At 44.2% G+C, this 23,790-nt stretch overlaps 1 protein-coding gene across 6 annotated transcripts in view; it reads left to right on the top strand.

Moving 5' to 3' along the window:
* Positions 1–21,848, top strand: part of HEG1 (heart development protein with EGF like domains 1) — a 53,523-nt gene extending 31,675 nt beyond the window's left edge. For 5 of the 6 annotated variants that reach the window (XM_086897910.1, XM_086897909.1, XM_086897907.1 and 2 more), the window contains exons 12-21: positions 1,178–1,297; positions 2,888–2,982; positions 3,789–3,847; positions 4,306–4,466; positions 6,211–6,345; positions 10,836–10,878; positions 10,966–11,003; positions 11,508–11,595; positions 12,976–13,150; positions 14,670–21,848. In XM_086897910.1, coding sequence (XP_086754036.1) covers positions 1,178–1,297; positions 2,888–2,982; positions 3,789–3,847; positions 4,306–4,466; positions 6,211–6,345; positions 10,836–10,878; positions 10,966–11,003; positions 11,508–11,595; positions 12,976–13,150; positions 14,670–14,819 — 1,064 coding nt within the window. In that variant the 3' untranslated portion in view covers positions 14,820–21,848. The remainder of the gene's footprint in view (positions 1–1,177; positions 1,298–2,887; positions 2,983–3,788; positions 3,848–4,305; positions 4,467–6,210; positions 6,346–10,835; positions 10,879–10,965; positions 11,004–11,507; positions 11,596–12,975; positions 13,151–14,669) is intronic. The other variant, XM_086897911.1, reaches the window with a different exon arrangement.
* The last annotated feature ends 1,942 nt before the right edge of the window (positions 21,849–23,790 follow it).

Here is a 23,790-nt window from a genome sequence, read left to right as displayed (position 1 = left end):
AGTCACCAAATCTGCTTCTCACTGGTGCTGAGGTAGCTGTGCCAGGCTAGCCCAGGCATGAGATTGCATCAAGTGGCATATGCCAGTGCAGAGTTTGGCTCGGGGCTGCCAGGTCTGTGTGCTGCCATGGGGTATTGCAGTGCCACCAGAAATGCTCACACGGATTTGGCTCTTGTGCTTGGTGCTTTAACCACAGAGCCTGTCCTTCCTGCCTCTGCTGCAGCACTCAGCAGCAAACACAGGACAGCTGCATATGGTGTGTAAGATATCTTGCTAATCTCATAGAGCCTTGACACTGACAAGTCCACAGCCCTGCCTGTGGTCTGCCCTCGTGTGTGTGTGTGATGTGTGTTTGTGCTCATGTGAATCAGAGATGCAGCAAGAGGAGTTTTTTTGACCAGGACATCTTTTTCCCTTTTTTTAAGAGGAAATATTGGATATATTCTTCAGAATTTGCAGTTGGAGTTGTGTAATCAGTGAAGCATCTGAGATTACAGTCCTTAATCCCCTGAAACACCATATTATCTCAGTGGTGTCAGCTCCCCAAGCTCTTGGCACCCAGCAGGAAGGGCCCTGTGAGTGATGGCACAGGCAGGAATCACTGCTGTGACCATCCCCAGCCTGGCATGGAGGAGCTCTGGAAAAAGGAGATGGCTGCAACCAGGGCTGCCTTCACCATTACTGGGTAATCTACAGACTGGATCAGTGCTCAAGCACTACCTTTGGAGCAGAGAAACAGGGCTTGGATGAAAAGGGCAGGACTTTGGTGAAGCAGTCCATGCTCACATGTCTAGCTTGGGCTGTTGAGGTTCCTTCTTTGGGATTCTCATGCATAAACTGCTGGGTTGTTTGTCTCTGGAAAGTACCCTGAGATCTTCTGAGGGGCAGTGCTGTAGATCAGTTGGATGTTCATATTAACATGGATCCATGCTGGACCCCAAGGGTTTTTGAATGAATATTCAAGTGGTTTATATTTATTCTTTCAGCTCCAACAGAATAATTAGGATCAGCATAAATAGTAAGTGCAAATGATGCAGTGAAGCATCTGATAATGCTCGAGGAGTCACAGATGGGGAGCCAAGTTCATCTCTTTTAGCCCAACAGTTGATGATTTTTATGATTCTGTAAGTATAATCTGGGTGTTTTTTTGTTTGTTTTTCTTTTTTTGCTTTTATAGAGGTGGATAAATGTCTTTCCAACCCTTGTCCTGCGCTGGCCACCTGCAACAACACCCATGACTCCTATATCTGTCAGTGTCCTCTTGGATATGAGCTGGAAAAAGGAAAGTGCAATTTAGGTAAGAAAACAAAAGTGAAAAACCAGGGATGGAAATAATTACCTTTAATCTTCTAAAATAAATTGACTTAGGCTCAAACGAGTTCAGGAGCTTGATGTTCCTCCCAACCACCACTTTTATGGGAGCCTTTTAGTGTTTATACAAGTGTGATGTCTAATGCCTGTCGTGTTGGGCTGCCTGGGGAGCAGGCAGAGATATCTGAGTGCTTCTTAAAAATGCAGCAATGCAGAGGTGGGCTCAGGCTTGGTAGTAAGGACAGATGTGCCCCTTCTGTTCCTGATGTGCTTTAGAACTCCCAAAAAGCATCCAGCAGCTTATCAGCCCTGCAGACTCCTGTGAAGGCACTTGGCTTGGGAGGAGTGAGTGGGGCTGTTGTGTAACCTGGCTTCAGTGGGATCAGCCATGTGTGGAAAGTTAAGCAGCCGTGAAAGTCTTTGTAGGATCAGGGTCTTGTTTCATACCTTTAGCATTTTTTGAGCAGCACAGTTATTAGCTGGAACTCAGGTTCTGACCCCTTCCTTTTTGTTAGAGGACTCTCAGTCTCAAAGACTTACAATATCCCATTGTAAAGGGGAATTTGTTTTCATGGATTTTCTTCTGACCCTTAATCAATGAGGATTAGAGGCATGGAAATTTTGCTAAGGAAACATGGATGAGGTGTCCCTGAAGAGTGTTTTGAACATTTTTTCGAGTTGGGATATGTCAGCTTCTAATTTAGAGACTTGTTTTGATTATGCCTTGAACTGGGATGTGGGCAGATTATATAAACACTGTGAAGGTGATTCTCATCATAATTTTTGCCTGCAGTTGTTACATTAGTGATGTGTGATATATGATTTGTGGTGAAGATAGGTTGAGTGGATGGGAAAGAATTGGAGACTTCATAATGTTATCTGCAACTGTATTTGTTTTTCTGGTGGAACATAAAGCTGGAGTTCTGAGTTCTCATTTCCACTGAGTATCTCATGACACTTAATACAAGATTTAGGGGTATTATCTCTGCAAGTCTGGACAACTCAGATTACTGCATTCTGTTGCTGTGAATCAAATATGAATCTAAGCACAGAAAAATGCATCTTTTGGACCTCTCTTCAAATGTCATTGCTCATTCTCTCCAGCAGTTTAAAAAATGAAAATGTCCTTTCTACAGTGCTTTATTTTGACTTGCTGATTTGATTTCCTTCCATTGCAGGGAGGAGTAAGAGATTTGACATGTTTACCCCAAATTATCATAAATAGCTTTGCTACCTGACACTGTCTTCTTACTAAATTTACCCATCTCTGGATCTATTTAAGTTAGTCTGTGCTTCTGCATGAAATGTATGAACACAGAAGTGAAATGCTGTCTGTTCAGCAGCACTGAGCTCTGGAATTTGACTGGGACTGTGGGAACATTGCAGCAACCCTTGTGAAAAAAACCCAAGGCTGTGACTTTGCTTTACTGGGGCAATGACTCTCAGATCTAAATTTTCTGTATGCCTTGTAAAGAGATTTTCCATGCAAACAGCCCCTCATGTAAAGCAGATGAAAGCACATCTATGTGTGGCACAAAGATGTGTTCCAACTAACTTGTCTTATTCTACTTTTTAGTGAGAGTATTTATTGGCCAGGTTCCCCTGAAACTTAATATCACCCATGGGAAGTACACAGAGCTCTTCCACATTGAGAAGGAGATTCTGGAGATGGTAAGTGTCCTTGCTGGGGCTTTGGCAGTGCTGATGGGACAAGTCCCCTTCACTTCTCTTATGGCTGTCACATTTCCCAGCCATTCAGTTGTAGCCATGTGGCTCTTGGTCAGCTGAGAGCCAGTGCTGGACAGGCTGTTGGCTTCCCCATAGGCTGTGGCATCAATAGGTCCAAAAGGACCCATGGGCTGGGGGTAGGTACATCCCTGTGCAGTTCTTATCCAGATCACTGCATGCACAAGTTCATCCTGTTAGTGGTTCCTGGGCTGGGTGCACTTTATTCCAGCTCTTTGGAGCAGGTGACTGGGGGATGCTGCCAAAGGAAGGGGGTGCTGGGTGGAGTCACTGTGATGCTGCCTGCACAGCTTGTGCTGGGGAGTAAACACAAACAACTGCACAGATCCAGGGTCAGGGAAGATCTGCAATCTCCAAGGGTGCTGCTTTGAGGTCGGCCTTGCATGGGCTCTCTCCCTGCTGACATCTGGCTCATCCCTGGTCTTTGTGGTCATTACACAGCAGGGCCACAGGCAGATGCTCATGTCAAAATCCCCAGGGCTTTGTTCTGGCCCAAGGCTGTGCAATGGTGACTTTGTCCACCTCTTACTGGCAACAGAGCGGTGAATCTCTCTTATAGAGCAGATGAACTTCTGGGGTGCTCAGAGCCCCCTTGGGCTCAGCAGGCATCTCTGGGAAACACAGGGGATGGTGTGACTGACCCAGGAGGACTGTCCCCTGCTACATCCCATGGGGCTGCCTCCTTCCATCATGCCCTGGGGCACTAACAGCTGCTCTCTCCCTCCTTGCAGCTCAATGCATCGCTGTCAGGCTTGCCAGGATACCACCACTCCACAGTTAAGGCAAGCAGGTAAGGCTGAGGCTCCTAGGGGACGAATGAGAAACTTGAGCATTTGGGATCTTCAGCTTGAGATCCACACTCTCCATTTTGAGTCAGTGCTGGGCTTGATACAATGCAGCTGGCAGTGGTACAGGGCGAGAGGAATGCCTGACAAGCTGCCCAGGCTCACCTGGCACTCTCCTCCTGACCTGAGCAGCTTGGGGATGGGCTGCCCAGGAGGGATTTATGGCTGGTTCCAAGGTGGGCTACCAGCATCCCTTCCAGCTCCATATTATCCTCTCTGTGTATTGGTTAATCCTGGTCTTAAGGTCTGTTGCAGTGGGTGGCTCTTGCAGTGTGTGTGTAGAGCTGTGTCTGTGATAAGCATCTCTTGTGTTAATAGCAGTCCCATGTATAAGGTGCTAATGATGACATCAGACTGACCTGTGATACTCAGGGCTGTTTTGTTTTGTCTTGTTTTTTGTTAGGGAGGCAAATTTTGTGCATGTTTCAGTGCAATCCACGTTCTCTTTAGCATCCAACGTGACTTTCTTCGATGTTATCGGCAGTGTGAAAAGCTACATTCGCGCTTGCAAATCCCCCACTGAAGCCTGCCAGTTCATCTCCAGCCTGAAATCACTCCACAGAGGTAAATAGCATCTGGAAGGACTGTGGCAGGAGGGGAAAGGGATGTTTTATTTGGCTCCTTTTATAAAAGGGGAGAACCTTCTGTCATTTGGAAAAATCCATCTGAATCTTTTTATCTCACTTAAATGGGAGTCATCTTAAGAACCTCCCAGCACAAAAGGGATGCAGATACCAAAGCCTTATCTTTGCCACATGTGTGAGAATTCTGCCTCTGTGAAAATACTGTGCAGCACAGGATTAGAGACATTGTAGGGCTGCCTTTCATCTCTGGGATGTGACACTGGGCCCAGCCAGATCAAAAACCTGTAAGTCTTAATTTCACACACACTGCCAGGAGCCAGGGAAATGGTGTGAAAGCCAAGAGACAAAACCCTGCCAGTGAACTCGATTAGGGCTGCTGGAGGCTGCACGGTGGGCTCTGCCCTCCTGCCTGCTCAGTTTCAGTGTTGCAGGTTGTAAAATGGTTCACAATTAAGACCTTTTGATTTCTGTACTGAATCCTCTGCCTGCCCAGGGGAAATGTGGATACAGCACAGGAAGATGTGCAGAAGGACACCCGTGCTGTGCATGACCTTCTCCAGGTGCTCCAATGCTGTGCCCTGGCATCTCCCAGTTCTCACTTCCTGAGGGAGTGATAGAGGAGATTTACCTGTGAGAGGTTCCTCAGGATCCCTGCAAGAGTTTCCTGCAAGGAAACTGCTGCACATGGCATTTTGTGACTTTGGGGTTCAAGGCTTTAAGGTTTGGCCTCAAGGGGGATGAAGGGTGGCAACATATAGCCTGGGTTTATTGGGAACCCTCCTGTATCATTCTAGCAAAGTAAGCATGCAGATGAGAAGTTTAGTGTGTGCTTTTATTGCAGTGTGCTGTATTTTAAAGCCATACTCTGCCCATGGATTGCTTTAAATTATTTGGGTAAACCTGCTCAGATTATACCTACCCATTTCCTCTGATACAGTGCATCTGTAAAGTCAACTCCTGACTTGAAATAAGCAGAGTAAGAAACAAATTATATTCTTGTGTAAGTACCTAGAAGAAAAGATGTCAGATTAAAAAAAAAACAACAACAACAAACCTAGCAAGGAGAGGTTTATAAATGCAGACTTCCAAATGAGTGACATATTTTCCATAAAATTGTATTTCTTATGAATATTTATTCATTCCATTTAGTCTGACCTCCCAGTAAAAAATATAAATTTGATGTCACAGTTTCCATCCACAGTTTTTCTAAATGCTCTTTGTAACAAGTCTGACCTTCTGAATTAAAACACTGCTTCAAAGTAATGTAAATGAAAGTACAAATTTTTTGTAAAAAAATTTTGTTTGAAAAATGACAAAATCCAGTGCTTAATACTGAAATGGAAAAGAATTGGTTTGGTCTAAGCAAAATGTTTTGCTTGATATAAACTTAAAATTTGATTTGTTGAACTGTGTCAGGGGATGACTGTGTTTGAGCTTGAGCCAAACCAGACTTCTCTTTTTCATTTCCCCTTCTGCTTCTGAACTGAAACATTTATTATTCACCCCCTCTATCTGCCTGTACAAATGATGGTAGATACACAAGAAACAGTGATATAGCGTAATGTTGATTCCCTCCTAATGGAAAAAATATTACAAAAAAGAAAAAAAATAAAAATAAAAATTAAAGCAGCACATCAGCTGAATGGGCTGTCCAGGTAAAGCAGAAGTGCATAAAGGTGGGTTCAGAGAGAACCACGCTGATGTTGGCCACCTCTTCCCAACAGCTGGCAGCTTGTGCAGACAGAAAGACCCTGAATGTGACAAGGAAACTTCAGAATGCACCGACTTTGATGGAATTGCTCTCTGCCAGTGCAAAAGTGGGTACTTCAAATACAACAAGATGGACCACTCCTGCAGAGGTATTGCTCTTTATGCAGTGTATTTTGCCTGAATTTTCCTCAAAGCTTTTGTTCCAGTGGAAATGAGTGTGTGCATATATTGCTGTGCATGCAAAACCCTCAATATTATGAATAAATATTAGCAGCTCAAGTTTCTTTTATTTAGTTAGGGGGCTTTTCAGCAGACACTGAAGACACAGTCTCTCTCTAGGAATAATATTATCTCTTTCTGGAGCATGCTGTGAGTCACAGTGATTGAGGAGAGGGAGAAAGGGGCCTGGCTGCTTTGGGCTTCAGTTCAGTGGCACACAGCAGAGATGACGTGTGTCTGCCTGTTTTGATTTTGTCTGAACTCTCAGTGAACTTAGGGGAAGTGCTTTAAACTCAAAAGCTTATATTAATACATCATCTGTATTTTAAAAAATTGTATCTGAAAATGACTATGAATTTATTTTTCAGCTGGGTTCCAAACAGAAATTTTAAGCTTAAAGATTGCATTATTTTTTGGCTACTTCTCGGATCAACAAATCTGGTTTTGCTGCATTTTAAACAAAGTCTTTACATGCAAGTGTTCAAAATGACTTCTGGAGGATCAGGATATCCATTCCCTAGTTTGTGGTTGCTGTAAGGCTTCTTAAGAAATGCAGTTTTCTGATGACATATCAATAACAATTGCAGTAGTGGAAATATATTGCTTCTGGCACTGCCTGCTGGGTTGCTTCTGAAACAGGAGGAGATGTTTTGTTGGTTCCAAATCTGAGAGTGAGAAAAATGTGCCTGAAAATAACACATGTGCTACAGACCCTGGGAGGGACAGCTCAGAGATGGGCATCTCTGCATGCCAGGTCATGGCCCTGCCTCTCCTCTCTGTGGCTCCTTTGTGACAAAACCTTCCCTCTCCCCCATCCTCTCTCCCCTTCCTTCCTCCTCCCCTCCCTCCTTCATCTGGTATGTTGAAGGAAGGATTTCTTTTGGGAAATATTGAGCATCTCCACCTACCTGAGAGGGGCCTATGTAAGTGAGTGAGGAGCTGAGCTGAAACTTGGGAAGTTTTTACCCAATTCTTGTTACATCATGGTCAGTGGAGGCCCAGGGAAAGTTACTTCTTTTGTCTTGTTCATGTCTCTTGCCAAGTAGTGAAGATAAATACCTGAAAGACTGTGAGGCACTTGGATGTGATGGTTGCAGAGCTCTAAGGGGTCTAAGACCTCAGACATGTGGAGACCTCCACACTTATGAACCTTGTTTACTTCTTTTTGGAAAATATAAGAACCTTATCTGCAAACAGTGAGATCTCAATTCCATCTTCATCTCACTGCTGTCAGTAGGAGACACCTTGCTGATCAGCTTGAGAGTGTCTGAGGGACAGGGCTGATGTTGGATTTAGGCTGTGGTGCAGAGGCATGAGGGCAGCACTGACTTCATGGTGCCACTCTCTGACAAGATGCCAGGTTTGCATTATCACTTGTGCCCATCTGGGCAAGCCAGGAGGTTGGGATTTTTAAAGGCTTTTCCAAAAGCCAAGCTATGGCCTCCTTTTGATATTTAGGGCTATTTTACTGATAAATATAGCATACAATATACCAGCCTCTTTGAAATTCTCTGCCCTTTTGGTCCCTAAACAGGAACCGAGGTCTCGTGAGCATCCGACCCTCATTGTGGGCTGTGAAAATGTGGTGTAGTAGCTCCAATTATAGTATTTGCAAGGAGGGAAATGGCTATTGTGCTTCCCTGTCCGGTCTCCCCCGTGGGAAGGTTGAGGGAATTGGCTGCCCTGAGCCACAGGATTTGTGCTGTTCTCCTTGTGGCATCTGTCCTCAGGAACATGCTTGGGAAAGCATGCCATGGGCCAGGGAAGGCTTGGGTCTCTGAGCCACAGGAGCTCCCACATGTTGGCCAGGGCACCTCTTGCTGTGCTGTTCAGTGTCTCTGGGTCACTGCTGATTTTCAACCTTCTCAGTATCTTCAGGGCTATTTCAGTAACAGAGCAACAAACCCGATGTGCCAGCTTTTCAAGGGCATGCTATTTTTACTAGTACAGAGTGTTTCTGGAGTGAAGCAAAGAGCAGCAAAGCAGGTTTCCAAAGAGACCCCTGAGTGTCTTTTGGGAAGGCAAAGGCAGAGGAACCCTGGGTTGAAGAGCACAACTCGATAGCTTTGCTTGGCCCCTGACACTTTGGCCTGTCCTCTGTTCCCTACTTGGAATCTTGCCAAGTGAGTATGGCAGTGAGAGCTCTCCTGGGAATGTGTTCAAAGGAGCAGGAAAGATGCCAAAGGAGAAAGCAAAGTGGCAGGAAAAGACACAGGGAGGAGAGGAAAATACATAAGCACCAAGTTTTTAAGTAAAACAGAGAAATGCATATTCAGGATCTTGCTTTTCCTCTTTTCTGCTCCTATATGCTCCTGACCTGAGAGCTGCGTGCCAGCGAGGTCCCAGCGCTGCTCCTGCCTGTGGCACAGCTCCAGCTTTGAAACTGCTCAAGTGCACGTGCCTCACACACATCACTGGGCTGGGGCTGAGCTTAGGGTGGGCTCCAGCAGCTGTTTTCCTGCTCCTGCAGGCCTTCCCAGCATGCAGGTGCTGGGCTGGGACTGGGGCTGGGATACGCAGGGCTGCTGTGCTCATTTGTCACTAGAGGACACAGCAGCTTGGATCCTTTGGGATTTGCTATCCTTGCCCTGGCTGTTTGTTGACTGAGGCTCTTAACTCTTTCACAGTCAACCTCTGGTCTCTTCCTTTACTTCAAAAAAAATAATCTTTGAGGGAGAAGAATATAGCTAGTACAAAAATCATCAGTGTGGTGCAGCAGGGGGGCTGTGTAATGAGCTTCACCTTCCCCATCACCAGCTCTGGAGAAATAAATGGAATGAGGGAGGTGGTGAAGGAGTTGTGGGGCTACATAGGGCAAAGAAATGTGTGCAAGACCAGGGATTGTGGACATCAGCCTCCCCCCCATATCACTGGTGCCAGTTCCTACAGCCAGTCTGTGTCTGCGACCACAGAAGTGATGTGAGTGCAGCACTCTTCTGTGTCCACACAACCTGAGGATGGGAGGTAGGCAGAAGATGGGAAATTTTGTTATCCCTGAGCTTTCAATTTATATTTCTGGGAGCTAGAAATCAAAAGGGTCAAAGAGAGCTTGTGAGTGTTCAGAAAAAAGCTGCAATAATTAGGGAGACTCAAAGAGCTCAGTGGCCTTGGCTTTATTAAAAATAAAGGAGTGATTTAGTGGTGAGAAGGGGACATCTGATCATATAACTTTTTCCAATCTAATAAGTAAACATCCAAAGTCTGGAATTTGACAGTGGGGTAATTCAGACCAGAAAGAAGGTGAATGTTTTTAATGGCTGAGGAAAATTAAGTTTGTGAGCTTCTGACCCAGTGCTGTGGTTGATTGCCACTGAAAATATTAAAATCAGTCTTGGGTGCTTCTCTAAAATGTAGCTCCAGTCCAACTATTTGATTTGAAACTGGAATTAAATTTAGGGAAATTTTGTGACAGTTTTAAAAAATAGAGTTTGGGGGGAGGGAAATCCATGAGCATTTTTGTTTTCATTGAACAATTCCCTGTGGAAGGTGCTACAGGGGTTTTCCAGACCCTCAGGTGATGCCTTGCAGACCCCCAAGGGCTGCTGCCCGTGCTGGCCCTGGCTTGTCCCTCTGCCCAAAGTGACCCTGTTTGTGTCACTGCTGCCCAGGCCTTTGAGTGAGCACCTTCACTGCCTCTGTGAAAGGCAGCAGGTCTGCCAGAGCCCTGCTGGGCTATTGCTGAGAAAAGCAGTGATCTTATGAGTAATTTAAACCTTATAGGTGTGTGCCCATCCCCTTTGCTGTTCATCAGAAGGGTGGTATAATTTCCTCAGATAATTTAGGATGGCTGTCCATAAGCATGGAGATTATTTTATTTTGAAGTGATGGTTCCAGTTTTTCACCGACATTTTGCACACAGCAGCTTTCTGGATTATTTAGGCCTAATAAATTAAATTTCTACTGTATAGTAAAATATGATTTAGCTGCAAACTTGAAAGATCAGAAAAGAAGGTGACATGAGAAAAAAAAAAACAAAACACCCTTGGCATACCACTTTGGGTCACCCTGACTGTGTTTGCATAGCATCTTGTTGCAGTACTAACATTTAAAAGTAATTGATGACATGCACCAATGCTAAAGTAGCAGAGTTTAAATGGGCTTTCAAACTGAAAACTGGAGGCACTCGCAGCTTTTTAGCATTGCTGTTTTGTGTGAAGCAGTACAAGCGTGCAGTGAGTTTTCATTTGGGCAAGAAGCAGCTCTGCTGGGAACTGCATTGCCAGCAGCCCTGCCTGTGCCAGGCTCCAAAGCGGCTCCTGCAGTGGTCCCATGGAAGGCAGGGGAGGGGGAGTGAGGTGTTCCCCGGAGCAGGGGATGCAGCACACAGGCTCCTGCCGTGCGCGGCTGCCCCGGGAAGGGCGCTGGGAAATCCCTCCCGGCTCCGCTGCGCGGTGCTCACCGCCCTTCTCTCTGCTTTCAGCCTGCGAAGATGGGTATAAGCTGGAAAACGAGACCTGTGTGAGGTATGTTCTGCCCTCCTCCTACCCCACCGTCCTTGCTCTGTTGGCACCACCGAGCTGCTGAATCTCCCCGTTGTTCTCTCTTCACAGCTGCCCCTTTGGCTTGGGTGGATTCAACTGTGGAAACCGTGAGTACCAAATTTCATTCCTTTTATTTTCTACACTGTCAGAAATAGGAGATTTGAAACTAGCAATTGCAAGTGACTGTGTCTAAAATGCAGTAGGTACACACTACTTTTTAGTGCTTTTTTTATTTTTTCTTCATTCTAAGTTGAAAGTAATTTTGTGGACCTTCTTTGACAAAGCTGACTTAATGTTATCTCCTAAGGAAAGGAGATCTCCTTTCCTTGTGTAGTCTGTCAGGATAGCACATAAAGTGGGCACTCTTGAGGCAAGAATTTGAAGGTTAATCCATCTGAGTTACTCTGATCTATGAGTAAAGGGAAGCTATTCCTTAGGGAAACAAGAACTTGCTTCTATTTCACTTGAAAACTTAAGGCTATATTGCTTACGGGGTGGGGAGGGGGCAAGGTGAGAAATAAACAGCTAATCCCTTTGCATGGGGACTGTGGATTTGTTTAGGGTTTAAAAGCACACTGCTGTTTCTCAGCCTCTGTCTCTCCCGTCTGCAGCGTACCAGCTCATCACGGTGGTGATTGCAGCTGCAGGAGGGGGACTGCTGCTGCTCATGGGCATTGCACTGATTGTCACCTGCTGCCGGTAGGTACCGCTGCCAGCCCTCTGAAGGACTAAAACATAGGTGAAAACATAAGCAAGTGGGTTTATCAGAGATGCTCAAGTATCACATTGTGCTTTCATTTGGAGAATTTTTAATTTTCTGTTTTCCCCAGCAGCCATGCTAAACAATGGACTGGGTATCTCTAAAAGGTACATCAGAAAATCATGTCCTCCAAGGATGGAGAGGCAGGGGAGTCCTTCTCATGCAGAGCTGTAAGGCTCTGAGGCCAGGAAGAAGACTCCAAAAGTGCAAGCTAAGTAGAAAGGAGCAGTTTAGGCAACAGGAGAGGTTACTTGCCTTTGCTCAAGTGGTGTTTGAGTATATTTAAGGCTATTTTCATTTGCCATTATGGACAACTCCTGCATGTGCTCTCACTGTGTGTCTCTCCCTCTCACACACTCACACTCACACACACCTTGTTCCCATACCAGCAGGTGGCTTTGGACAGGATGTGCTTACCTAGGAAGCTCTTTTTGAGATTTATGTAATCTGAAAAGGGATACCTTGAAGTAACACACTCTCTCCACCATTCCAGTCCCCAAATCTAGGATTTCAAGCTCTGTGATGAATGCAGTTGAATACTGGCAGCTGGATTTGTCAGTAATATAGGCATGGCAGTGGTTTGGTTGGCACAGTGGTGTGTGCTCCTGTAATCCCATCATTTGAGCCAGGGGGATGCCAGCAAACCCCAGCCAGGAGATGAGGTGGCCCTGAGTGCAGATCTCCAGAGGGATGGACTGATCTTCTCATGAGTCCTGGCCTCTGGCAGTTTATGACTTCCTGAAGGATACTCTGCTTTGAGCTGAAGTGTCAACTGAAGTCCTCTCATACAGCATTGTAGTTCTGGAGGGACGTTTGGTGTCACTCAGGCCAGTTCCTTGCAGGTCTTCCTTCTTAGGAATCAACATAGGGCCTACAAGTGCACAGTTAATAGCATGGGAGCTCCTATACTTTTTTCCTCAATTTTCAAATTTTTTTCATTGACCTAGGTGAACACACATGTTTTTAAAAGGCAAGAGCCATGTCTGGAACAAGCTGGAGCAGGAGGGGTTCAAACTGAATATAGGAAAAAATTCTTTCACCGAGGGAACAGTAAGGTTGTGGAACAGGTTGCTTAGGGAGGTTTCCATGTAACTTCGGAGATTTCAAATCTCACCAGATAATGCCCTGAGTTGCATGATTTCATATCTGACTTGGCTTCAGAGCAGATGATTGGACTATAGTCCATCTGAGGTGGTCTTTGTTCCCAGCCAAGATTCGTAGCATCAAGCAATGATCTCTCCTGAGATCATGTCAGAAGTGTATACACAATAGCAGGATAAGTTGTAAGTTTTCACTTTCCCTCATTCTTTTATAAACAGGAAGAATAAGAATGACATAAGTAAACTGATTTTCAAGAGTGGGGATTTCCAGATGTCACCTTATGCTGAATATCCGAAGAATCCCCGGGCACAGGAGTGGGGCAGAGAGACCATCGAGATGCAGGAGAATGGAAGCACCAAGAACCTGTTGCAGATGACAGATGTGTATTATTCGGTATCTATACATAGCTTAACTTTTAACCCTTTGTGCCCCATACAGTAAAGAGATATTCCTTTATTTTTGGAAGTGCAGATCCCTTTCCTGCAAGGTAGAAGGGCAAAGCAAATGTCTTCCATAGGCAGCAAGGCATCAGGAGTCCTATGGGCTCTAGCTACTACCTGTGGTGAATATCACAAAGAGATGTCATTAGGAAGAATGCTTAGACAATGCCTAGGAATATTTTGGTAAAAATGCATCAAAATCCCAATTCTAGAGTAGAGAAGGACAGTTAAAGGTTTTGGATAAACTGCTAAGGTTCCCTGTTAGCAGTTTTCTCTTGTCTACCCTCGCTGATGAAGTAGAAGGTTGAAACCTCTGTCTGGGAAACTTTGCCCCAAAATAGGAAGATGCTGGTTGCTGAGGACCCCTCTTTTCCACCATTCCTTCCTTCTCCTGGGTAGATAAGGAGCATCCCTTCAGCTCTGAGGGAATAAGGAGTAATAGGCTGTGTAGGGCACAGAGACACAAGCACAAGATGTTACGTCGTGGCTGGTACCATCTGCTAATGTCTGTACCCAGAGCTGTGGTGCTGCTGTACCATCTGTCACTCATTTTCAGCAATGTACTTAAGGTGTGTGTGGGTTATTCATGAGAGTGAAGGTCACAGGATTTCACCCAAATCACACATTCTGGACTCCTTGCTGTCCAGAGCAGAGAGCAGGGAGCATTACTATTTTCCTGGCTTGTATTTTAAGTTTTTCAGTAAGCAAATTGACTGGGTTGCGCAGCATGGAGTCAAATAATCCTCTTTCATGCTTCTACTAAGAATGAGATATTTGAAAATGCATTTCCTAGATTTTTTTTAAAGACCTTCATTATGCTGGGAACTAGAAAGGGAAACTTTTTAACAAGCAGTAGCTGATGAGGGCTTTACATGAATCTGCTCTCTAACAGATTAAACCAAGGGGCTTCATGTTATTCACTGGGTGAAACAACTATACAGTCTTGATCTTAGACATCAGTGTTCCTCCACCAAGTGTCCCCAGGAGATTTATTTAGTTACAAGAAGGGAAGAGAAAGGAAGGCCAGATCATTTTGTATTTGATGTGTAATTCAAGGGCCTGTGTTGGGAGAGGAGGAACCTATGGTAAATGGGGAGAGAAGTGCCCAGGTAATATTCAAAGCAGGAGACTAATTTTGATTTTTCTAGAGCTGTTTCCTTTAAGGATGGCTCTGGGACGATGTTGTTTAAATTAAATATTGACTGTGTACTTAGACTGCACTTGGCAGAGTCGGGTAAACTTCAAGTCTGTTCATTGGCCAGATGTTGAAATTAGATTTCATCATAATGATCCCTTCAGGCAATACAGCAAAAATTGTTCTAGATTACAGAGATCATTTGAGATCACATTGTTCCCTCTAGCTACTGAACCAACAGCAAAGAGATGTGGTAAGGCTGTGCCTGAGGGAGGATTGAAGTGTGAGAATAAGACCCTTTTTATTTAATTTATTTATTATTTTTTTGCTAATACAGCCAACTGGACTGAGAAATCCTGAACTGGAAAGAAATGGACTTTATCCTCCCTACACTGGTTTGCCTGGATCTCGACATTCATGCATCTACCCTGGACAATACAATCCGTCCTTCATTAGTGATGAAACCAGAAGAAGAGACTATTTTTAACAGAGAGTGGAGAGGGAATGGAAGATTGACACAGTTGTGTGGCCCTTAATCCCCAGGTAAAGCTGTCTCCTGGGTAGTTCAGGCCACATCAATCTTACTCTTCCCATTTAATAGGAAGGACTTTGAACTTCATGCTGAGCATTGCTGCCCTGAGGGACGGTCACAGTTGCTGAGCATCAGAGAGGAGGAGGAGGAAGAGGAGGGAATGGCTGAAGAAGCACACCACTAAAAGACCCAGAGGGAAGCTAACACATGTACTCCTTATTCGTTCTTCACTCTTCGCGCTACGTGGGCAAGCACAGATCAGTACAGGCAGATGAACTGTGCCCAGCACTCTGCATTGAATACCACTAGGGAGTGTCTTGTTTACAGATCTTGTTCACTGTTGACTGTGCTTGTCTTCCTCGCCAGCCTTCATGCAAAGATTCACTGTGCAGCTGCTTTTGGTTGGGCAAGTTTGTCCACTCCCTTTTAGACCACGACATGTGCTTTGTGCACGACAGGGAAGCTGGCTTGTCTTCTGGCCCTCACCTTCTTACTGCTAAAAGTTCTCCAGATTCCTGGGTCATTGTCAAAGCCCAGTGTCTGGCAATATTGGCTGAATTCGTGGGTTGATGGTCTCCAAGGAGTGCAGGAAGGTTAGTCACACCACTGCAATTTTAACAGAAAAAAGGCACAGTTGCTCCTCTGGGCTGCTTTGAAAACCTTCTGTATATAAGGAATGTTGTTGTTTTGTCAACCAATGTTGTTCAGAAGCGATGCCACTACACACCATCATGGTGCTTCCATATGAGATCCTTTGGAGCTCTTTTTCCCTGCAAGAATTCAAATGCCTGTAGACGCAGCAATACTATATTAAATAATTACTCACAGGGAAGAAGATGAGCTGTGAATTCAGAATTCTGTGAAGGAATCTGTGAAGGAGTAATAATTCTGTTGCCTTGGCAGGGCAGAGGAACTTAAATGTTTTCAAACCTCCACAGTCCACCTTGAATTTGTAGGAGCTGTGGAGGCTTTCAGTGCATTGGAAATGAGGGCTTACTGCAGTCAGTTGCATTTAAGGAAGAGAAAAGCATGATGCTTGCAATCCTAACATAGCAGAGATCACTTATGTTGAAGTGTTTTTCTTTCTTCCGTCCTAGTTTCGAGTGATTCAGACCAGGCAAGTTTCCTCACCCAGGTGTGTTCGTTCATATTAGCAGAAAGTGAAGAATGTAAGTTATTGCATTTCTCACCAAAGATCAGATTGAACCTCATGGGCTGTATTCTCACCTAAAGCGAGTGTTGAAAGAGATCTTACTAATCACAGAGCCCTGTTGGGGTTGGCTTGAAAGGGATCTCACAGATCATCTTCTTCCAACTCCTCTGCCATAAGCACGGACACTTCCACTAGACCTGGTTGCTCAAAGCCCCATCCAGCCTGGCTTTGAACACTTGCAGGATGGGGTAACTTCCCTAGGCACCCTGTTTCACCACTCTTGTCATGGAGAATTTTTTTCTTATAACTAATCTAAATCTACCTTCTTTGCTTTAAAATCATTTCCCCTTGTCCTATCCCTACATGCCCATGTGAAAAGTCCCTCTCCAGCTTTCTTGTAGGCCTCCTTTAGTTACTGGAAGGTGCAATAAGGTCTCTCTGGAACCTACTCCTCTCCAGGCTGAACAGATGAACTTTCTCAGACTGTCTTCATAGGAGAGGTGCTCCAGCCTCTGACCACCTTTGTGGCCTCCTCTGGTCTCTTTTCTTCTTATGGAACCCTGAACACAGCACTGCAGGTGGGGTCTCAGGAGAGCAGAGGGAGAGAATCCTGTCCCCATGCTGCTTCTGGTGCTGCCCCAGGACACAATTGGCTTTCTGGGCTCTGAGAGCACATTGATGGGTCATGTTGAGCTTCTCATCAACCAACACCCCAAGTCCTCAAGGGCTAGTTTCTATTCTCCAGCAGCCTACATTTGTGCTTGGGATTTCCCCGACTTACATGCAGGCAATATAATTAAATATAATGAGGTATATTTATCACTTTACTGCACTATTAATCTGAGTCATCAAATCCTGTTTAGATACAAGGTCTAGATGCAGTTTCTCCTCTTGAATGTGTATGGGCTTTTAAATCCAGATGGCTGCTTGTATGAGGCTAACAAATAGCACAGTTCCTTAGTCACTGACCCACCATACCTGTAGTGTGTACATAGGCTGATATTGCCTTCTCTCCCACCGTGCTTTATAAGAAACAGTACCTACAAGTAAGTTCAGTAGGTAGCTCAGCTCACTGAAGCACTGAGGATCAGGGGGTACATCCCCCAAAGTGCCTAACCCCAAGGAAGGGCAGCAGTTTGGATCTTCGTGTGTTGTGTGGCTGCTCACTGGAGGCAAACCTGGGGGATGAGGAGCTCTCCATCAGGGAGCAGGTACTTGGATCCTGCAGGTGGTGTGAGTTCCCAGATCCTTTCCCAGTGCTTCAAAGCCTGTTGTGTTCCCTATCAAAGGTCAGTAACATGTATCCAGAGGGAAGTGAAATAACAACAGGCAATTATTAGCTGTGTTGGCTTAGAGGTTTCTGGTGCCTGCTCAGAGTTGCTCCTATTGTCTTAAAACTTCAAGACAGGAAAGGTGCCACAGATGTGCTTAGAAGGCACAGCTCTGTTCACCAGCCATAGCACACAAAAACAGAGTCTTTTTTATGCTTCAGGTCTTGTCTGCTGTGTAGAAGCAGCAGTGTGAACTTGAAGAAGAGCAGAGCTTCATGGATGCCCAGGGCAGTATCCTTGGCACTTGTATGAACTTTTGGTGACAATATATGCAACTTTATGCCTGTCTGATCCATAATCAGCCTTGCAGCTGGTAGTACACAGCTGATCTCAGCTGTGGGGGGAAAGGAATGGATGCTTATGGGAGTTACAGCTGCCTAAGGAACTGTATTTAAGGAAAGCTCTACTTACAGTGTCCAAGATATTATAACAGGTAATGCACAGGAATTAGCTGCTCCCTGCCATGCTGATCAGAGTTTTTATCCAGGACAGAAAGGACTGCCTTTCCCCTGGTATGGAGTAGAGTTTTGTCTTTGTTACAAAATAAAAGAGGAAGATCCAATTTGTTCTTACTCTAAATCCAAAGCAAATAGACAAGCACTGGAGTTTGTCCCTTTTTAGTAAAGCAGATTTAGTGATAAAGCTAAAGTGATAAGGAGATGTCCCAGCAATGATGAGAATCCCGTGATTTAACCATGTGCCAGCATTTCCTCAGATGGGGAAGCATTTAGGCCCACTCTTATCAGCAAAGATGTTTAATTGCTTGGTTGGTTCAAAGGCTAGGAGATTAACTTCTATGTATCAAGTACAAAGTATGACATACCAACTCACAGTTGAAGATCAGTTATTTTTCACAAAGAGTAGGTGAACAAAACTTCTGGTCTGTATCTCCCAGCACTTTGCAAATTCTAGGTTATTTGAATGGAATTGAGATAGGACTATTTATAATGAGAGCACACAAGAGTTGGCAAGCAATTAGTTTTAATATCTTAATGGTCATCAAATTCTTCTTAAATTGTATCTGGAGAGAAAGAGTCTCAGTAAATCCAGCAGGACTTTCTGAGTGAGGACTGCAAAGCTTGTAATTTTCTGAAACAGGGTGTTTTTGCACTGAAATTTTCTCTCTGCCAATGGAGGTAAACATTGGGGCATTTCTTATGAGGATTTATCCATCACAGCCTGACCTTCTATTTAGCTTGGGTAAAAAAAGTCAGAGATTCCAATGTATAGTCCACAGGAGGAGTAGGAAAAGGGTCTCTCCTGACCTGACAAAACTTCTCTGGGTGTCCTAGGAGGACCTGCCCAGCAGGCAAGAGAGGAGTTTAGGCAGGAGGAGTCAGCACCCAGATGAGTGCAGGTGCTTTCCCCTGCAGTGTTCCAGGAAGCCTTTCTGGAGGTGACAGAGGCAGCCTGGTGTGACTCAGGCCCTGGGTCTCCACCAGCCCAGCTGCAAGCTGTGCTGCAAGCTGTGCTGCAAGCTGTGCTGCAAGCTGTGCTGCAACCTGTGCTGCAACCTGTGCTGCAGTGCTGCTGTCTGCAGCCAGGCACCACCCGCTCCCAGGGACAGAAGGGGTGGGTGCAGTGCCCTGTGTTATGTCACAGTTTCTGAGGGTTATTTTACTGCAAGTGTTCCCTGCCTCACCCCAGCAGTGCAGACTCACCCGGCCACAGAAGGGATGTGGCCTGTTCCAGTGCAGGTTGTCTCTGTGTAAAGCTGCCAGCAGGATCCTCTCTGTGTCTGCCATAAACAAAGCACCCTTTGGCAGAGGAGTGGGGCTTGTTACTCCTCTGGGGCATAAAGAAGGGTCTCTATGTGCCCTCAAGCCCACTTTCAAAATCTGATGATTCTCTGTTCACAACCTAACTCCCCATAGGGTGTCTAAATGCATGCAAATTATTTCTCATCTCTCCTTTAGATTACTTTTAGCTACCCCAAATTGAAAATTTTGAGCACACTGGATGTTTTCACCAAGGGGAATCACTCTCCACTATCCAAGAGGATAAGAGGGAAGTGGCATGTTTTTGATATGGAGAATGCAAGTAGTTCAGCCAGATGTGGGGAAAGGAAGAAAATCTGCACCAGCACTGCTCAGTAATCTGCTATTGCTTCTAGCTGCTGTGGAAAGTGAGGGGAGCAGTCAGGAAGGACCCATGGGAAATTGTGTGGATGTATTTTTAATTACATATGGAAAAAGAAAAGCTACTTCTTTTGATTGACAGGAAAAGTTGTGAGAGGCACGTGTTTGATGCTATGGTGCTCTGCCAGTTATACTGACAAACCCACAAAGAAAGCCCTGACAGTCAGCACAGGAGAAGCAGTTCCATGAACTGATCAGCAAACACTGATTTGAGGAATCTTTCAAAAGGCATCTTGAACACAGAGTCTTCCTGTGCCCTGCTGTTTGCCCTGGCCAGTCCTTCCAGCTGCACTGGGAAAATCAGGGCCATTTTTCATACTGTTGAACCCTCACAAGCAGCTTCATGCACTCATAGCACTGAACTGGACTATAAGTGGAAAAAGTAGGCAAGGTTGATGCCCTTTTCCTCCACCTCGGAAGCGTTGGGTTTTATAGCAGCGATAAATCTCATTGCTCCTGCGACATTTCCCGTAAGATCCACTGGCACAGTCACATACTCAGTTACCACTCATGAGCAGCCTTATGAAGGGCTTCAGGGCAGTAAAAGGCTTTAAAAATAGCAATAAATTGCAGTTAGAGAGAGGGTTTCATAATTTATCATTGTGGAATTGTTTCTGCCAATACCTGTACAGGTTGTTTGCTGGGACCTGAGTGAGCACAGAGTGGGTTTGGACACTGCTGCAGATAAGCCAAGTTGCTTTCCTGGGACTTGTCTCTGATGCTGGTCAATGGCCATATCCATTCCAAATCCAGCTGGAATTTTCATTCCCTAATAGTAAGCTTTAGCTTTTTTCCTTAAATTAACTAGAACGGATGCATTTTAGTTAAATGCTCTTCCTATGCTGACTAATGTTTTTTCCTTTTTACACACAAAGGATGTAATCCAGCATCCATTTCAGTGACTGGGGTAACTCTCCCATAGACTGTAAAGAAGTTTTTTTTAGGGCTGAATTATTCCACCACCAGGGTCATCTGTGTGTAGTACATACTTTCCCATGGCTCTGTGTGCCTGTTTCTGTGACACTGTTCCTGCATTTCCTTGTTGTGTCTATTTTTTTAAAAGCATAATTATGACTGCAGCAGGACCTGTGTTATGTGAGAATGAACAAAACAGTTTCAAGATATGAAACAGCTTCCTGGGAAGAGAATGGATGTGAATTTTGTGTAGTTGTTTTACTGCTCAGACAGCCTAATTCCCATCATGTAGTATCTTGGGATGTAGAGATGCTTCCTGCTGTCACTCATGTCAACTGCTCTGCAGATCACTCTTACCTTTCCCTTTAGAAATTAAGCAAGGTCTCCTAGTTTCAGAATGAGTATGTCCTCTATGCTTGTAAGAGTTTGGGGCCTTTTCAATGTACATTTAATTCTTCATTCTGTTGAACTGCTGAAATTGAAAATCGGGAGAGAAATTCACGAAGGAGTAAGCAGTACCAAAATTTAAAAAAAAAGATAAAAAAAAGCTTACTTATTTTGCAGAATTGGTGTCAGTACTGTGAGGTCATGTGTGGGATGACAACTCTTCCAGTCTGTGTATAGTCTGTGTTGCATAAATTCCTTGTGAGGGAACACCTAGAGAGGGCACCTGATGTTCCTCCAAAGTGGTATTTAAATGCTAAATCGCTCAGTCTCTCTTTCAATGAAATACTAGAAGGGGTGGGAGTCTTACTTGGGTTAATGACTGCAGCAGGCAGCCCCCAGGTCTGCAAAATCTTGGATGGAAAGTCCTGTGGAATACAATAAACACTGATCACTTCTCTTGAATATGGCTATAGAATTCACTGGATGTAAAAATCATCAATAAAATCTTCTAGAATGGGTTTACTTTAAAGAAAAAAAAAAAACCAACAGGATAAATAATTACTACCTTCCTTTTTTCAAAGGAAATTCTGTTAAACTCAGTCATTTGCTTTTAAATCCATTAAATTCTGCAGGACTTTCTCCTAGTGGAAGGTGAAACTTGATATATAAAATCATAATGATTTATTTGAGCAGCTTTTAGAATTGCAGTAGTAAAGCTCACATTTTGTGACCTCTCTTTCAAAAGATAAATTTTCAGCGTTTGTTTGTGCTTCTTTACAACCTGAATGTAAACCTGCTTTATGTTCTTAACATTGCTCCACTTCCTTCCCTCTCTCTCTGAATGTTTGCTTCCAAGTCTCTGGGGTTCTGAGGATGTTTTCCAAACCAGTATTATTTAAAGTTGTATCATATTTTCAGCCTCCACTAATTATACAGTACTGTAGTAGCAAAATATAATTTTTAAGGATTGGATTATTTTTATACCTGCATCCAATATTATTAAATCTGGCGTTCTAGTCAGTATCATAAAAGGATACAATAAAACAATGAGTATTACTAAGTCCCTGCCTTTTTTTATTGTCTTTAGTTTTGCCTGTAAAGGGAAACATATGCAATTTTTAGATGGTTTTAATTATTATTCTACATCTAATCCAGAAAATAAGAAATTGCATAGAAAAGAAACTGCTTTTGTTCTTCTGATGGTGCTTCCAGACTGAATAACCAAATTGAAAAGCAAAGAGGAAATGGGTATGTTCTGTTAGTTGTGCCAAACAAAATTCTGCTCAGCTGAAATACAAGTTGTGTTCTGATACATTTATCTTGGTGGCACCAAGCCACTCAGTCTAATTTCAATTTTTCCTCAGTTTGTTTTTTGCTGGACCTGGTGAAGTTGTGTGTTTATGTGTGTGAGTGCATGTTGGAGGGGAGGAAAGCCTCAGGGGGCAGCAGGGCTCTTTGCAAGGGCAACGGGCTGGACCTGAGCACCATGAGATCGGTCCTGTCCCAGCAACAAGCACCAGGGACAGTGAAGAACAGCCAGATGAGTGTCCCTCAAAGGAAGGAGGAGGGCACCTTGAATCCAGGTGAGCACCAAGTCCAGCTCAGGCTGCTGAGAAGAGGCATGATGTGGAAGAGCATCTGGAGCAATGCTGGTAGGTTCGTTGGGGCAATTTTTTCCTGTGTTGCTCCAGAGCAGTACAGCTGTGACAGCAATCAGATGGGACTAAGGTGAGATTGATCTGTTCTATGAAAAGTTAGGTGGCCAGTTTGAACACACCATGTGGCTCCCCCAGTAGCCATGAAAAGAGACACACATCCACAAAGAGCGGCTCACCCCATGGTAAGAGATCACTCACAACTATTTCATGCCATTCTATTTCTGTGTGATGTTGGTATATTTTAGGAAAACAAGTGTGAAAACATGGGTCACAACATTTCTGTGGGACTAAGTTAAGGATCTTTGGGGTTATAGACAAGCACATGATTTATCAGCTCTGCCCACTCAAGATTTGCATGCCAGTGCCTCTGAGATCACTGCATGCATCCATAGTGTGTGCCCTCAAACTCTTGGGAACCACCTGAAAAGAAGTTAGAGCATTTGCTTCCCCTGATTATTTTTGAATCTGTATCCATAGCCAAATCTTTAGTTTAGATTTCTGAAGCTTTTTTAACTTTTAGCAATTAAAACATATATTTCTACTTATGTATGTCACGTGTAGTGGAGGAAGCAAATTTACATGAGATAGCAAAATGTATAGGAATCTAGTAAAGAAAAGGATTTAAAAATGTGCAGGAAAAAAGTACTGAGCTGTAAAAGATTATTTTTCCTACTTTATATCCTCTGACAGCATGATTGCCTCTTGATTACATGCATTTTCTAATAGATAGATGAGGCCCTTTATCTTTGGTATTTCTTTTTCCTACCATAAACAAGTATTGACAATAGAGCAGCTACTGTTACTAAACATAGTATATTCTTCATTCCATAATAATTGTTCAGTGTTCCTGATTGTCATATCTGAGTTTTGACACACAACAGTTTGATTTTACAACCTCTGGAAAGTTACTGAGTTATTTCTGCAAAGGAACTTTTCTCTGTAGTTCCTTGCAGGACATCACAATTCATGTGGCTGTGTGAGTCTGTCTGGACTAACAGTCAATTTTTTTTATTATCTGAATGTGTGCTTAATGACTTAATTAGGAAATGCAGCAGAGCTGCTATTTCATTGGTATCAGTTCTCCTATTTCATTAATTCTCTTTGTCTGCTCTCCTAAACCACCATATCTCTATTACTAATTCCCCCACAAATCACCAAGCAATGGGGCACATAGGGCCTGTCACCCTCCTCCTGAAGAGAGCCTGCTGTGACCATTGGTGTGTCACAAAATGGGCAGGGAAGGGTAAGCAGAGATGAAAACTTCTAGTACGTGAATATGTATTATTTCCTGGAGGACCTGGGGCCTTTTGCATTGCAAATGACTCACACTGCCAAAACTGTGAT

This window comes from Cyanistes caeruleus, chromosome 7 (assembly GCF_971803275.1).
Source record: "Cyanistes caeruleus chromosome 7, bCyaCae1.hap1.1, whole genome shotgun sequence".
Lineage (NCBI taxonomy): Eukaryota > Metazoa > Chordata > Aves > Passeriformes > Paridae > Cyanistes > Cyanistes caeruleus.
The sequence above is the reverse complement of the archived record's forward strand: the minus strand, read 5'-3'. Positions and strand labels throughout refer to the sequence as shown.